Source organism: Quercus suber, unplaced genomic scaffold (genome assembly GCF_002906115.3).
Source record: "Quercus suber isolate HL8 unplaced genomic scaffold, Cork oak 2.0 scaffold_244, whole genome shotgun sequence".
NCBI classification, from domain to species: Eukaryota; Viridiplantae; Streptophyta; class Magnoliopsida; order Fagales; family Fagaceae; genus Quercus; species Quercus suber.
The window spans coordinates 426945-444688 of record NW_027069701.1 but is presented as its reverse complement, the minus strand read 5'-3'; the positions used below and the strand labels follow the sequence as shown (position 1 = coordinate 444688).

The window sequence follows — 17744 nt, the reverse complement described above, 5'->3', positions numbered from 1 at the left end:
TTCTCTAGAATTATCAAAATCTAACAGTAGTAAAAGTTTTGTCTAAAGTAATTAGTTTGCATTATTGTTTGTCTCCCAATTTCACATAATTAGTGTCGCTTAACACAACAATATGCTGAACTAACTTCGCTATAACCATATACATTAAACTGTTGCAACATAACGTTGAGTTATGTACATCCAAATTGAAATTAGATTTATTTAAATAAAATTTGTTAATTATTTAGTAATATGAGAAATTATTTTTCAACCATATACATCCAAATTTTAACAGAATGCACCCAAATTAATAGAAAATTTAATTTGTTTTTCAACAATACTACAATGTCAATGGTTTCTTTTAGCATCAACTTCATATTAGCATCAATATTGACAAGAAAAATTAAATGACACTCATTTCGCTTAAGAATTGTACCTTTTGGTGTTAAATAAGATGGATCAGATTTGTTGGGAGGAGAAGAATTAAGTTATCTTAGTGGGATTTAGGTTTCCAGTGAGATGAGAGGTAGAGAGAGATGGATGTTGTCAATGGTAACTAGGTAGAAAGGTTGCTCAAAGACTTGGACTGAGCTGCAGAGAGGGGAAAGTGACTAAAAGGGAGATGGATAGATCCAACATTTTCTTTTTATAAAAATTACAAAAAAACTCAATTTTCAATAAATCAGGTTCCATAATGTTCTTTCAAAAATTATTTACACATAACTTGATTTACGTTAGCTCGAGTCAAATAATGTTCCACATTAATATTTACATAGAAGTTGGTTACACTGCAATCAAGTTCCACGTTAATATTTACACAAAACTCAATTTCAGTGAAGTCCAGTTTTACATTACACATAACTTGAGTTTTATAAACTCGAGTTCTTGGCTTTTTTAATTCCTAAAATCCAAATCATCAGGTGCCACTATTGCACATCTTTTATGGAACTTGTCGTCTGTGAACTTGAGTTACATGCAGAAGTACTCGAATTTTAAAATAGTGATATTCTCTAAAATATTTTCCAATCAGTGGTAAATTGTTGCATATTTTGCCCCTGTTTGACTATTTTTGCTACCATCTACCATGTGCGAGATTGGTAATAGTTAGTGATAATTATACTTACAATATATATATATATATATATATATATAAATATCAATACAAAAACAGAAAAGCAAGCGGCGGCGGAAGGGAATGATTAATTAGTAAAAACTCTCCACAGTACAAGAGAATCTTTCAAGTGACACTATGACATGAAATAATTATAAAAATGAAATTTTCTCTTCACAAAAACATGGGAAAAGAAATTGAAAACTGTGACATTGTTCTAAAATTGAAAGTCAATCTTTCATGTTATTCACTAATTCAAACACGCAAGTAATTAAGAGCCCGTTTGGTAGAGGAGTTTGAGTAATGTTGTTTGCATTTTATTTAAAATATGTGTGGACGAAAAAGTGTATAAAAATGTATATAATGTTGTTTAAAAATTGAAAAAATATTATTTAACTAATCTACCAAATAGGCCGTAAGTTTTTGAGTGTAACATCACAATAACCTAACACATAGAAAACACGTGGCATGCTATCTTGACGTCCAGACATGCATGCTATTCTTAACAACTTAGTTAGGGCTGCTCTATGTAAAGATCAGGTGGTCATGGGCTTCCCTGACTTGGAAAAAACATACCATTATTATTTATAAATTTTAAAAATTTATGATTTTTTTTTTAATTTTTAAAAAACTTTGTGATCACCCTAAATTTTTTTTAGGTCCAATATAATTAAATTCTAGACAAAATTTGGCAACAAATATGGTTGTCGATTAAGGTTATAACTCTATTCAATATTTTTTTTTATTGAACGTGAATTTTAACAAATTCACCATTTAATTACATTTTCTTTTTTAATTCTTCATACTTGTAAAATTTCAAGAAGATAAAAGATTAATAGCTATGTCATCAATCAAATATTTAAATTTCAAGTTTTTGTAATCTAAAATTATACATAAAAAATATTTTATGGATCGAATGACAAATAACATCTGATTAGCATGAACTTTTTACATGTTTTAAGAATAGAGTGCAATTCATCAATTAGATTTTCAAAATATGTAATAATGTTAATTCATTTAGTGAGAGTGACTACAACAAAGTTTGTAGCCAAATTTTATTCTTAAACTTTGGTCTTCTTAATAATATATTAGGTCCTTACAAAAAAAAAAAAAAAAATCCAAGAAAATTTTTATTTAACTAAACTTTTGAAGAGATTTAACTTGCAACATAGATAATGAGATTATCATATAAGGATTTCAAAATAAAAAAATTTTGTAGAAAGAAATTGTACGATTTTATGTATTTGCGTATGTGTGTGTTTTTTTTGGTCAATGTATGAAATTATCTTTTTATTACATTTTGTATAATTTAAGTTCTTTAAAAATCACCCTTAAAAAATTTTCTGAAACCGCCATTGTTTTGTGAATATATATATCAATATCATACAAAAACAGAAAAAGGTGGCGGCGGAAGGGTCCGAAGGGAATGATTAATTAGTAAAAACTATCCACAATACAAAAGAATCTTTCAAGTGATACTATGGCAGTATGGCACGCAATAATTATAAAAATGAAATTTTCTCTTCACAAAAACATGGGAAAAGAAATTAAAAACTGTGACATTATTCTAATGTAAGTTAGTCTTTCATGTTATTCACTAATTCAAACACGTAAGTTTCTGAATGTAACATCACCATAACCTAACACATACAAAACTGTGGCATGCTATCTTGACTTCCATTCGTGCATGCTATATCTTGATAACTTAGTCTGGTCAAAAAAAAGAAAAAAAAAAAAAATCCTGCTTATTGGTTTTGACAGTTGACACCAATGGCATGGCATGCTTGGACATTAATTAATTAGAATATCCTGTGGCCCACGCTGCATGTATTGTTTCTTGTCGATCGCCTCTCTATTTGCAGCCAAGGCATGTCGACGAGGAAAACAAAACAAGCCGCATCAACAAGTCAATGTTTACGGCCCGCGGTGAGAAAAACACTTATTGCGTGCAAGACATATATACATAGACAGAGAAATGAAAGAAAGGTGGTGGATTGGTAGGTCATGGATTCATGGGTGGCTCTTTTATCTCTATATATAAATACTGTATAAGATAATATATTTTATTTTTCGGAGCAAAGAAGCTATTGAGTCCCTTCGAATTAGTTCTATGTTGTATGAACTATGAAGTGAGAGTAAGTTAGTTCCAGCCATGCAAAATGTATATGGTGCCCACGGCTCACCCCATCCCTCAAGCTCGGGGCTTTAAAAGGCTTTTTACCGATTACAGTCCAAGTTCATATAAGGGACAAGCAACTTTCCTTGTTTGGGCGATATGGGATTCAAACCAAGATTTGATTCTCCCTCGTTTCATTCCACTTAATTAAAATATCTTTTGATTAGGTCCGCTCAATGCACTCTCTTAAGGGCCACATATCCCTGTGTGGGACCTACCCACCACTCAAGCAGGCAGGCATAATTGGACATTTCTATCGCGCCCCAACTCATCACTAGCAAGATAATATCCTCCATGAGAGTGATGGTTTCATCCTTCAAGATTTGAAAAGGCATCTTATCAATCAGAGCCCAAAACCTGCTTACAAGAGTATTCATATTAGTGGAGCTATTTTTTTAGTTATTTGGCATCATAAAATATTACTTTATCTATTTTATCTATTCATTTTACAAAATATTTAGTATCAGTAGATTTATTTTAACTTTTAATACAATAAAATAATATAAACATTACAATAGTAATATGAACGCACAAACAATATATATAGTAGTGTGAACGCTTTTAATACCACCACTGTAGATACTCTAATAAGGCACAATAAGTCAATAACTGTCACTGCCTTGGCAATTTGGGACTCAATTGGGATTTGGATTTCTCTCATTACCTCACCTCACGGTCTTTTGGTTACGCCCCCATAGTAGCTCACACCTTGTTATTAATTTCAATTGGTGACAATAGTACTTTAACAATGACATCTTTTTGGTAAAATTTAGAAACTCGGTAGATCATGAGCCCATGATCACTGACCACTCCACCTCATTTTGACAAAAAAGATAGTTCCATTTGAACTTTATTGGTGAGATTAAAAATCCCTTATCTCACTTTTTGTATTTTACTTTAAGTTTCACTAATCATGGTGTGCCATTTTTTTCATTTTTTTGTTTTTTCATTTTAAAATTTGGTTTAAAAAAGAAAAAGAAAAAAGGAAAGTCAAGCAAATACATAACAATTTATAAATGGTAGAACACAAAATTTACATTAAGTGGTGGGTATGAATTATTTAAATAAATGAATCATACAGGAAATGGAAGGAAATGATAAATTAGTAAAAACTCTTCAAATTACTAATTAATCCTTCACGCAAAAGTGATAGAAATGGAAAATTAGTCTTCACAAAAACATGACAATTACACAACAATATATGAGTTGACAATTATTTATTGGTTTCATCTAAACTCATGACATTTCTTTCTTATTTACCTTTAAGAATATGTGATGTCAAAATTTTTATGTCTATAAATAGGGGTGAAGGGGAGATGGGCCCCTTGACTTTTCAAAAATCCTCCCCCACTCTCGTATTTTTGGTAAAAAACATATAATTTTGGACATAGATTTAAATAAGAGCCCTCTAGATTTTTACTAAAAACATGTAATGCATTTATAATTTTATATATAGTTGACTAATGCATTTTTGTTCTCTCTAATTACTCTTATATCATAAATAACTCATTAAATCAAAATATATTTAATGTATACTATACAAAATTTAATTATATTTTAGGGTAAACTATGTATTTGGTCCTTAACTTTTACACTATTTTTCAATTTGGTCTTCAATATTTCAAATGTATCAATTTAATCTCTAATATTTTGGTATTGTATCAAAATGGTCTCTACTATTAAGTGATGGATGAAAAAATGCTAATATGACTAACAGTCAAAATAAAATATTTGTTTAATGCCACGTAAGACTGCCACTTGAGCTACCATGTTAACGTTACCTAAACTTTTTCTTTAAAAAAAAAAAAAATCCAACCAGCTTAGTGAGTAGCTCACGTCCAAACACCTGAGGCTCAAATTAGGATCAAAATCCCTAACATAGTAGCACAAATCAGTAGGAAGCAGCAACTTCAATATCAAAATCCCTAGTATAATAGAAGAGATTGGTGATTTAGCTCTTATGGCAGGGATATTCAATGGTGAAGACTGGCGGCAAAACCCGACTTGACGCTGATCTACTGGTGGTGCAAACAACTTTTCAAAAATGATTGTGCATACGAATGACTTTGTAGCTGAGAACACAGATGAGATCCAATGGAAAATATAGAGAACTCCTCTCTTGAGATCCATCTTGATAGGGTATGGTTCATTGGTTTGCATTTGCAGAAAATTTACAACATTTTTCTTGTAATTAATCAATTTGATGAGGACGAAGAGAAAAAGAGAAAAGAACAAAAAGTGAATGATTGCATTGTCAAAGTCTAAACCTGATTGATGAGCCCTGAGATAATATTTCTAAATTCTAACATGGTAGGCCGTGTGTAGCTTTCACACACATAGTAAGAGGGAGTCTAAATTTGGGTGCCAGAGTCCAGATTCATTCCACATGAGATTTGTTTTTTATTTAGTTTAATTTAGTCCAAGCGGCTTGATAGTTATATAATTTTGTTTTTTTTTTTAAATTTTAGTTGTTAGTCACGTTAGTATTTTCCATCTATCACTTAACGATAGAGATAATTTTGACATACTACTAAAAAATTAGGGACTAAATTGACACATTTAAAAGATTAGGAACCAAATTGAAATATAACATAAAGGTTAAGGACCAAACATATAATTTACCCTATATTTTTAGACATATCAAAACTTACTTCTTTTTTTCCCTAAAGATATAAATTAAGACTTACTTTTTTTTTTAGAGAAAAATTTAAGACTTAATTGATGTGAAAATTTTGTTTATATAATAAAATATCATATGTTAAATCAAAATTACAAACATTTTTTTATGTATAAATAATAAATAAATAGGTAACATATATATGTATATGTGTCTGTGATTATTTGGATTTCATTCTTATTATACATTTAGCTTGGCCCTTGAAAAAAAAAAAATCTGGCTGCGTTGCTGTCTATAGACTTTCTCTATATATTCTTCTAATGTATGTTAGTCTTCCAAGATATTCACTAAGTGAATTCAAACGCGTAAGTTCCTAACACATACAAAACTGTGACATGCTATCTAGACTCCAAACTTGCATCAGTTGCATGCACACCTTATTAAACAACCTCATTTAAAAAAAAAAAAAATCTCCGCTTATTGATGTTGAGACCAAAGGCATGGCATGCTTTTAGAATTGGACATTAATTTCATTATCCTCAGCGTGGTCAAAAGTTTATTGTTATTTTTCGTTACGCCTCAAGAATTCGCCGCCAGGGCATGACTTTGATGAGGAAACGCAGCCGCACCGCACGCTGGAACAAACAAAAGTCAACTTTTTTGGCCTATGGACACCTACGGTGAGCAAACGTGCGTCTGAGGATAATTATAATTTCTCCAACAAATAGAGAGAGAGAGAGAGATACATATTTCCTACTTGAAAAGATTTCCTTATTAAATGCAATAAATATATATTCAAATTTGAATATTCAACAAATCAACGTGCAATCAAATTTCTATCCTTGTTTCCAAATAGGAAATGAAAACAGAGAAACTAAAAAGAAGTTAAGGCGGCTGGGGTAGGTGGTTCTTGAATCTCTATAAAAATAGTTCCCTCGCCAGTCCACACAAAGTTTGGTCTCTCTTAGCCAGCTTTTTTCCAAAAGCGGCTATGGAGTCCCTTAGAATTAAATCCCTCTTTTCTTCTTTGGTTCTTTTTGTTCTTGTTTCTAGTCCTACTTTAAGTTCTGCAGCTTCCCTCGGAATCAACTATGGTCAACTTGGAGACAATCTTCCTCAGCCCGCAGATGTTATTCCTCTCATCAACTCCATTGGTGCAACAAAGGCGAAGCTCTACGATGCAAATCCTCAAATTCTTAGTGCATTCGCCAACACCGGCATCGAATTCATGGTTGCAATTGGCAACAATTTATTATCATCGATGGCTGATCCACAGCAAGCCTTGACTTGGGTGAAATCGAATGTCCAAACATACTTGCCGGCTACGAAGATTACCGGCATCATGGTAGGTAACGAAGTGTTAACTTTGAACAATGCCGAGTGGAGCAACAATCTGGTTCCAGCCATGAAAACCGTGTATGCCGCACTGGTTTCTTTAGGATTAGACAAGAGTATCAACGTAACTACCGCACACTCTCTCGACATCATGCAATCTACTTATCCTCCATCTGCTGGAGCCTTTAAAGAAGACTATAAGGTATATATGCAAGCAATCTTGAGCTTTCACGTGCAGACAGGCTCACCTTTCTACATCAATATGTACCCCTTTTTTGCATACAAGAGTACCCCAAGTGAAATCGATCTTAATTATGTTCTTTTTGAGCCCAATAATGGGTTTGTGGATCCAACTACCAAGCTCTTATATGACAACATGTTATTTGCACAAATTGATGCGGTTTATTCTGCAATAACTTTGTTGGGGTATAAGGGGGTCTCAATTTGTGAGTCAGAGACTGGTTGGCCATCGAAGGGAGATGCTGATGAAGTTGGTGCTACACTTGATAATGCGGCCAAGTACAATAGCAATTTGATAAAGATGGTTGCTGAAAACAAAGTGACACCATTGGGGTCGAGTTTAGACATATATATTTTTGCATTGTTTAACGAAAACATGAAGACCGGACCAACATCTGAGAGGAATTTTGGATTGTTCCAACCCGATAAAATGCCGGTGTATTCCGTTCGACTCACTGATGGAGTTACTGTTAGTTCTTCTGCTGTTAGAAGATATAATAGTCTCATATTGTTATTCTTCTGCATAGCATCAATTGCAATTCTCTAGAGGCAATTGAATTGATAAAGAATGTAGAAGGTCAAAGTATAATATACAAATTATAAGGTTGAATTAGCTTGTTATTTTTTACTCTTTATTTTTTGGGGGGAGAGGATGAATAGAGATTAAGCGTAGGTTCTTACATTTTGATTATTGTTTAAGTTGTGGTTGTTTATACACTATATTAAATTTCTCTTTCTCGGTTTTACTTTCGTTTTCTCTTTTGCTTTTCTATAGATTTCTACAACTACAACCTTTTTAAAGTTTAAAGCAACTAGTTAAAATTACCTGCTTGGACTAAGAATGTAACTTGTCAAATTCATTCCACTATACTAGCTTGAACCCTTTTCCATTATGTGACTTGGGCTCACCCGTGACTAACATTCAAATTGCTATTATTGACTAATCCTTCTTTTAAAAAATAAACACAAGCGAGAAAGACAAATTCAAGCCTTTGAAAACAAAATCAGCATGCAACGAATATAAATTTCAGGAGTGTTGGAATATATACCTGTGAATAGTGTGATTAGGAGATTGGTAGCATTGTAAAGCCTCGCATTGGATACTAAAGAGAAGAATTACTAGTTATATATGATAATATTTTGTTCAAGTTCATTAGTTTAAACTTTTGAATTAAATGATATCTCTATAAATCATATGGGGTGTTAACTCTCAGGTTATTGGCTCTCGACTGCGTTTTGAATATAAAAAAAAAAATTATAAAAATAAATCTCATTCCACTCATCAAAAGACTTTGTCTTTTATAGACTGGTTTGAATCCTTTTCCATTATGTTAAGACTTGGGCTCACCCGTGACTAACATAAGAATAAAAATAAATCTCATCCCACTCATCCAAAAGGCTTTGTCCTTTTCAGACTAGTTGGAACCCTTTTTCATTATGTTAAGACTTGGGCTCCCGGCACTCACTCGTGATTAACAATTCAATTTGCTATTATTGACTAATCCCACTAAAAAAAAATAAAAGAAACCCTGCAAAAAAAAAAGACTATTTCAAGCCTTTTAAAACAATTCTAAAAAAAAGAGAGAATACCTTCGAATCTTTTGGCTAAATATTGCTATATTTCAAATTTATTTGCATTACGGGCACTGTTCAAAGTTATTTAGAGAATTGAGGAAAGAGAGTGAATTTCGGCAATAGCATTTCTTACTTTTGCAGCCCTCAACAAAAGTTAAGATCCATGATTTTATCCAAGTCTTGCATGCCTTTATTATTAAAATTTTCAATATATACACCATTAGCATAGATACAAATTGATTCAAAAGCAGCCTTATTTTAAAAAGGCCATAATGCAGAAATATCACCAACAAATAATCGTAATATTTGAAGAGAGATGAATGAAGCAAAATAAAAATAATTAAAATTCACAAAATGAAGAACCAAATATCAAGAACATAGAGGGAGATTGTTGGAAGCAAAATTAACAAACCTAGCATAAATTGCAGGATGAGCGGATAACAAACCAACCAAATTGGCACATATATCAACCATCAATAACACACCTAAAATTATAAAAATCTAAATAGATTAAAATGTTAGATTGAGAAAGAACTTAACTGTTTATTTATAACTGCCAAAAATGTTTAAGGATTTCCAAAACTACTAAAGTTTGTCCAGGTTAAATAATTTTATACACCTATGGGAATCTAATTCTTTTCAATCAGTCAAAGAATTAGATAAACAAACAAAAAGAATAGAAATATATAATACATGTTTTCAAAGTTTTCAAGGGCGTTAACTAATTCTTCATACTTATTATTCCCTTATCTCCACATCTACTTCTACTTTCCCCACCACTCCTGCACCTTTTAAAATGCCAAAATAACCCAACGACGTCGTTTAATGCAATATCTTTTAAATTAAAGCAGTGAAAAAGATCATAAATTTATGTAAAAATTCAAAAATTTGGGAATTTAGATTCAGATTCTGTAATAAGAACAAAACAATTGGGTATATTATCTTAAAGGTGCTATCTAACACAGAATAGATTGGGTTGCCGAGCTATTTGGTTTTTTCCTTTATAGATGATGTATGGTAGCTGTTTTTCCTTTCTTTCCCACTAACAAAAGTAGTATTGTTTATGAGAAAAGTTTGAGTTGAAGCCAAGAGAAGAATTTTTATAAATACAAAATATTCAAGGGCAGNACACGTGTAGTTCTTATCTTGGGAGTTCCTTTCTGTCCCATCCAGTACCTACCGAAACCTTCAGCTTAGTGGCCATAAAGCTGCTTAGTTACTGTTCAGGCATCACCTCCACATTAATGCGGCCAGAGTGTTAGCTGGAAAGCATTTAATGTGGAGGTGATGGCCTTAGAAGATATTCGCTACCTTCCCCGATACTTCCTTAAGCTATATCCAATTTCCAGTTCAGATACAACTTGGCGGAGTCTCTCCACTAACATGAAAGTTACATTCACCTCGGACTTTGGTGTCCTCGGACGTGTGTTATGCCGCTGTATATAATATCTACTCGTTCCTCCTATATTACCCATTTGGTAAGAATAAAACTTTTTTAGACTGTACTCGGATAACTAAGTGTCCTCGGATTGGGCCATTGGGCCCCGAGCCCACTTCTGAGGATTACTATACTTTTTTAACTAACAGGCCCCACACCTTCATATTAGATATATATTAAAGGTGTTTATTGATCGAAAATGTATCTATTTACTGAAAATGTGTTTATTAAATGAAAATAGGCGTTTTGATCAAAATGGTGCATATTGAATGAAAATATGCCTATTGAAGGGTCATAATCTTTTGAGTATAAATAATGGTTCATATTCATTTGGTAACTTATTCTTTAACTTTTTTTCTTTCATCTTTTTTAAAAACACAAGAAACCTGTGAGTTTTTTTCTCAGATTTCTCATTCTCTTCCTAGGCATTATCGGTACTTTTCTACTCAGTGACAATTTTTTGTTTTAATATATACATCTTATCTGAAACGATAAGTGGATACTGAAACTTAACGGGCAAAATGATAATGCACAATTGTTCATTGTTTTTAAATATATACGTGGCACAAATTTATGTCGTCATGTGATGTAATAAGAAGTGGTCAATAAAAAGTTAAAAGTTTTGCTTTTATATTATATAGATGACATGTCTTTATTGGAGGTGCAAACCCCAAGTCTATATAGAATTTAATTATTTATTACACACTTTGTTGCACACATCTTTCCACACTTAAAAACAAGTCATGGTTTCAGTTAATCTAGGATGGCAAATTTTACCATACTCCTTTCCACAGTTATTTTATATGGCATATTGTGTTTGCGGGAAAAAAGTATGTGAAAGAGTCTAGTTCTAAAATTATTGAAGGTTGCCACATTGGTTGACCCCATGGTACATGCCTTAATGTACCACTCTATGGCCGGTTTGCAACTCCCTGCAATCCAAAACTAACGATGCCTAAATAAGAGGAAAAACACTATTAGAATTGATAAATTTTAGTACAAAATAAATTTCCAAATTCCAACATGACACACTTGTAACCCAATTGTCAAGTTACGTGAAGAGACCAAGTCTGATGATTGATTTGTTGATGCTCAAATAATAAGGGTGAATCCCGTGATCCAATATGCCACCAATGCTTACCCAAGATTAACATCTACACTGCCATCCGTATTTAGCTTGACAAAGAGAGGATCTAGAGGATGCCGTCCAAAAAAAAAGAGGATAAATTAAACCAAACTCCCTGTAGGTTTTTCAAAATGAGCACCGCCTAAACATTTCCGCTTAAAATTTTTTTAAATGCAATAATTAAATTTTCACTAGTTTCTAAATATATATATATAACTAGTCGCTAACCCGTGCGATACACGAGAAAGTTCTTAGAAATGCTAAATATTTTTTTTAATCAAAATTAAATGCATTTTTTGTCAGGTTGAGAGAAATTTAGTCAACTTAAATGAACCTTTTCACTTTGGATTTTAAGGAATAACTCACACAAAAAGGAATATACAAATTTCATTAGGATTTCAGCTGGTCAACCAAGGTAGGTGTGTGTGTCTCTATATATATATATAGTGACCTTGTCAAATATTTCTTAATCTTCCAACAAAGCAAATTATTGCTCATTTGAAGCAATTTACAATGTTCATTCTAAGCAGAAGCTTACATACTTTTTGTTGTTTGTGATTTACAATTTGAGTAGATAAAAAAATAATATGATGTTCTATCACTAGTTATTGCCTTCACAACAAAAAGGGTAAAATTTCAAATCAAAAGATTACATATCACATTTAAAAAGAAACACTAACAGAAATAAAATATATGACATGCACTAATAACAAATGAACATAATATTCAAAGAGTTTTGTAAATCAACAAAAAAATCTTATTAAATTGCTGGGGTTAGCTTCACTAACTATATTTTATCAATAAAAATAATTTTCTTCATAAGACTTGTTTAAGTTATCATATTAAATATGAAAAATCAGGTGCAAACATATTGTTGTTGACTCTACACTGTATCACAAAGAGTCTCTCTTGGCTTCATTCTTCTCTATGCTCTACAACTAAAGCTCCCCTATCATAAGCTTCCTGCCTTGCAAAACTGTGCAAACAAAAGCAGAATTCCAGAATTTTCATTTCTTACTTTTGCAGCCCTCAACAAAAGTTAAGATTCATGATTTTATCCAAGTCTTGCATGCCTTTATTATTAAAATTTTCAATATATACACCATTAGCATAGATACAAATTGATTCAAAAGCAGCCTTATTTTAAAAAGGCCATAATGCAGAAATATCACCAACAAATAATCGTAATATTTGAAGAGAGATGAATGAAGCAAAATAAAAATAATTAAAATTCACAAAATGAAGAACCAAATATCAAGAACATAGAGGGAGATTGTTGGAAGCAAAATTAACAAACCTAGCATAAATTACAGGATGTGCGGATAACAAACCAACCAAATTGGCACATATATCAACCATCAATAACACACCTAAAATTATAAAAATCTAAATAGATTAAAATGTTAGATTGAGAAAGAACTTAACTGTTTTTTTATAACTGCCAAAAATGTTTAAGGATTTCCAAAACTACTAAAGTTTGTCCGGGTTAAATAATTTTATACACCTATGGGAATCTAATTCTTTTCAATCAGTCAAAGAATTAGATAAACAAACAAAAAGAATAGAAATATATAATACATGTTTTCAAAGTTTTCAAGGGCGTTAACTAATTCTTCATACTTATTATTCCCTTATCTCCACATCTACTTCTACTTTCCCCACCACTCCTGCACCTTTTAAAATGCCAAAATAACCCAACGACGTCGTTTAATGCAATATCTTTTAAATTAAAGCAGTGAAAAAGATCATAAATTTATGTAAAAATTCAAAAATTTGGGAATTTAGATTCAGATTCTGTAATAAGAACAAAACAATTGGGTATATTATCTTAAAGGTGCTATCTAACACAGAATAGATTGGGTTGCCGAGCTATTTGGTTTTTTCCTTTATAGATGATGTATGGTAGCTGTTTTTCCTTTCTTTCCCACTAACAAAAGTAGTATTGTTTATGAGAAAAGTTTGAGTTGAAGCCAAGAGAAGAATTTTTATAAATACAAAATATTCAAGGGCAGATTTTATGATTGAAAACAAATAATTTACCTTCCATATTTTACCTTCCAACCATTTAAAAGAAATATTTACCTTCTCACATTGAATTATTGGAAAAACAACTAAAAAAAAATTATAATGAGTATATGTGACGGTATAACAATCGCAATAAACAATATGTTCCTACCATTTAAAAGAAATATTTCTTTTATTTTGTATAACAACTCAGCTGCGTTAAATATACTTTTTAAAATGAAAATACTCTAAAAATAAAAGAGTCATTTTTTTTTCTCTTTTTTCTTTTATTTAGCAAGTAAACTGAATAATGAACAAATATAGATTCCATAAACAAAACTATCTACATCAGACAAATAGTGCAATACATGTATTAGTAGCAAAGCAGTAAATGATCTGATTAATGGTTTTATATTGACTATTTATATATAAATTTTATGCAACAGGAACTTTTTTAAAATTTTTTTACAGAAATTGTTAACAAACCTTGAGTCGATGCAATTAAGTATGCAACTCTTTATCCAAAAATGAAAGTAGAACCTGCAAAATAAGTATTTTTTTTTAGTTTTTTTTAATTAAAATAATTTGTAAAAAACAGAATAACGAAGATCAATAATAGTGCAGTAAATGACCACCTAAATCAAGTTAATACCTACTCACAAAAACAATAGCGAGAGAATTAACTCCTACATCCTTTGCAACTCCAAGCACGCAAAAAAGAAAGTAACATAATATATTTCTAAACCTAGACATGGATCAATGTATGTCTGTTTGTGTGTAGTACCAAAATGTTCAATTTCTTAGAGAAAAGAGGTACCGGCTTTGCAATCTTTAATAGTAGGAAACTGATTCACATGCTCAAGTGCATTATGATTATAGAGGTACAGAACTACAGAGATTGCAATCTTTAGGAGGCAGCAAACAAATGTGCAAGATCTGGAAGACAGCATCAAAAACAGGTCATTCTAAGCTTTAGTAGTTGGAAACAAATTCACATGCTCAGTAGCTAATGTGATATTAGAACTAAAATCAAAAGTCACATCAAGCATAATTTAACAGGAAATAAAAATTGCAAAGTGGAAAAAACATTAGAAATTAAGATACCATAAACAAAAATGTAATCAAAAGAAATCATAATACTATCACTTAACTGGGAAGAAGCCCAAGTTTGAAAAACCCCACTAAAGTATTTGATTTGTACCACAATAAGACATAGAAACAATAAGTATATTAGTAAGTATATGAAAAATTGATAATCACAATCAAATTCAAAAATCAAATGGAAAGACATGTCAATCTCACTGTCCATAGGACTGTTTTTGTAAAGAGAAATGCATGTTTTAATTTACTGTGTAGTTTTAGAGAAACAAAAAAGAAAAGAATAGTTCTTGACAATATCTGAGGACCTTAAACAATCATATATTATGAACATTCTCTGTTAACAAAAAGAATTTTTCTTTCAAAAAAACACATGCCCAAACATAAGCCTAAATTTTTTATAAATCCAAACATAAGCCTAAATTAAAACAAATTCAGATAAAAAACGATATTAAAAACTCCAGCAACCTGAAACTGAAACAAACCCCAGCAGCAGCCATATCTGCAACACACAGCCCACACATATCACTGAAAATTCTGAAATCACAATCTACAACATATCACTGAAAATTCTGAAATCACAATCTACAACGATATGAATTAATTTTTCAGCCAAAATAAATTAATCATCAGGCCGACTCTTAGGCCTTTCAAAAACACAAAAAAAAAAAAAAAAAAAAAAAAACATTAAATCAATACTATCTCCACTATGAAACCCATCGATATTTACAATATTTTCTTACAAAACCTGTAGGATTTGAAACCCCTAAATTGATAGAAAACTTAATTGAAGACATATAATTAAAACATAACTTTGAGGCTCTGTTCCATTTAAACCAATTTCAATCTAAATTTTAACCCATATCAATCAAATAAAATTGAGACTTGAAAAAGATCAGATTGGAATTCTTCATACCTGAAAAATCGTCCAACATCAGAATCGGAAAAGGATCCAAATTCGTCCAACATTAGAAACGGAAAACGATCCAAATTCTTCAAGTCAGTCCTGAAAATCAAATGCCCAGAAAGGGGGCCAAAACATAATCAATGCCCAGATGATAAAAACTCAAGAATAAAATAACCATGAATCAAAATTGATATTAGCTGGAGGAGTTGTGGCTGAGAAAAGGAGGGAGCTGCATTGAATGAGAGAGTTTGATCGAGGGTTTTGTTAGGGCTGAGTTTGCGTTTGAGAGATAGGTTTGAGATAGTTGTGGCTGAAACCTACTGTTTGTAATTTGTATTTGGTGAAAAAAAAAATTATTATTATTTATTTAAGTATTGGCTAAAACCTAAAAAAAGAAAGATTTATTATTATTTATTTAGGGGTAATTACACATAACTTACTTGTAGTTTGGGCGAAAATCACTTTGCCTACCCGTGGTTTGAAAAGTATCACTTAACTCACCTGTGGTATGTTTCCGTCAATCTCTATAACCACCTTAAGCCCAGCCGTTACAAAAACACCTCTTAACCCCAAAACACAACATAATGCGAATCAAAATAGCCAAAACTCAAAAACTTTTCAAGAGAGAGACCTGTGGTGAGATCAATGTGTTTTTTGTGGTTTGGAGTGTCTGGAGGGGGAGAAAACACAAGTTTCGCAACATCGAAGCTACGGGGAGAAAACATGTGTTTTTATAATGGGTTGTGGCTCTCCATTTGGTGGTTTTGAGCTTTATATTGCTGTGTAAAGGTTGAAACTTTTGATTTGTTTTCGATTGGGAAGGAGAAAGAAATTTTGGGTTTTGTGATTTATGTTGTTCAGTTTCTTGTAAAGATAAGAGACTTTCTGAAAGTTGAGCCAAATGGGTGTTTAAGACTAAGATTGAAGAGTTTGATTTCTTTTATAGTAATATGGCTGCTGAGAAAATTTGAGAGAACTTGGGCATGTGAAAAAAAAAAAAAAAAATTCTAGGTTTAATGATTTATGTTCCTCATGTTCAAGATTTATGTGAATTGAAAGAGAGAGACCAATACCACTTTTTAATCTCGTTTCTTTTGTATTTTTGTGCTATTTTTTGTTTTGGGAGGAGAGAGACATAAAATTTGAGCAAAAATACCTATTTACCCCTGATTTTAATAAAGGTGGGTTACGAAAAACAAACGGAACATACCACAATTGGGTTAAGTGATACTTTTCAAACCACGAGTAGGCAAAGTGATTTTCGCCCAAACCACAAGTGAGTTTAGTGTAATTACCCAATTTATTTAAGTATTGCTGATATGAAAAATTGTGAGAACTTCAAAAGCTTTGGTTCTATATATATATAGAATATATATAGATAAATATAATACATAGTATTTGTTTTCCTTAATAACTTTTAATTTGAAATTCAGAATACAGTCCTGTCTATTTTGGGGACGTCCCTTAGAAAGGGTAGTTTCAATTTTTGAAATTGTCTCAATTTTGCTATTTTTGATCAAAATTACTATTTTGCCACTTAATTACGTGATTAGTGTTAGGATTTTTTGGACGTTTTCTTATAGGTGCCCTAGGTTTTCTTTTTTACTAGCTATTTAAACACATTATAGCATCAATGGAAATTCAGTTTTTAGATTAATTAAATTTCATATTTTATTTATTGTTTTTATTTGGTGGATTCCAGACTCTCACCTTGCAAATTCAAAAGACCTCCCATGGATTTAAAGTTTTTATTCAAACCAAATTTCAATAAAGTTTACTAATTTTAAAAATGAGCACCCAAATTGATTATTTGAATCTCATGATTTAAAAACTTTTTTCAAAATGGTTGATTCTGTTTAAAGATTATGGTGATTCCATTGTTGAAACAATTTGTAACTATTTAATTGGCTAAATATATTGGCCATTGCAAAAATCCTGTACCAGACGGTCCAGACCACAACAGCTTGAAGTGGTCGATCCACTGGAATGATCATGTAGAGATACCTTAGGCGAGTTAGGCAATTGCCTAAGGCCGAGGCCCCAAAATTTTAGAAAATAAGAGGGAGTAGAAAAAAAAAAAAAAAGTTTCAGATGAATTACAAAAATCTGGCACATCCTTTTAACCAAAAAAAACAAAA

The 17744-nt window shown here is 31.5% G+C and overlaps 1 protein-coding gene across 1 annotated transcript; it reads left to right on the top strand.

The window, feature by feature from the left end:
* The first annotated feature begins 6780 nt into the window (after window positions 1-6780).
* LOC112038031 (glucan endo-1,3-beta-glucosidase 11) lies at window positions 6781-8204 on the top strand. Its single transcript, XM_024070845.2, has one exon. It carries the CDS (start codon window positions 6875-6877, stop codon window positions 8003-8005), a length of 1131 nt encoding a protein of 376 aa, XP_023926613.2. The 5' UTR covers window positions 6781-6874; the 3' UTR covers window positions 8006-8204.
* Window positions 8205-17744: the final 9540 nt, after the last annotated feature.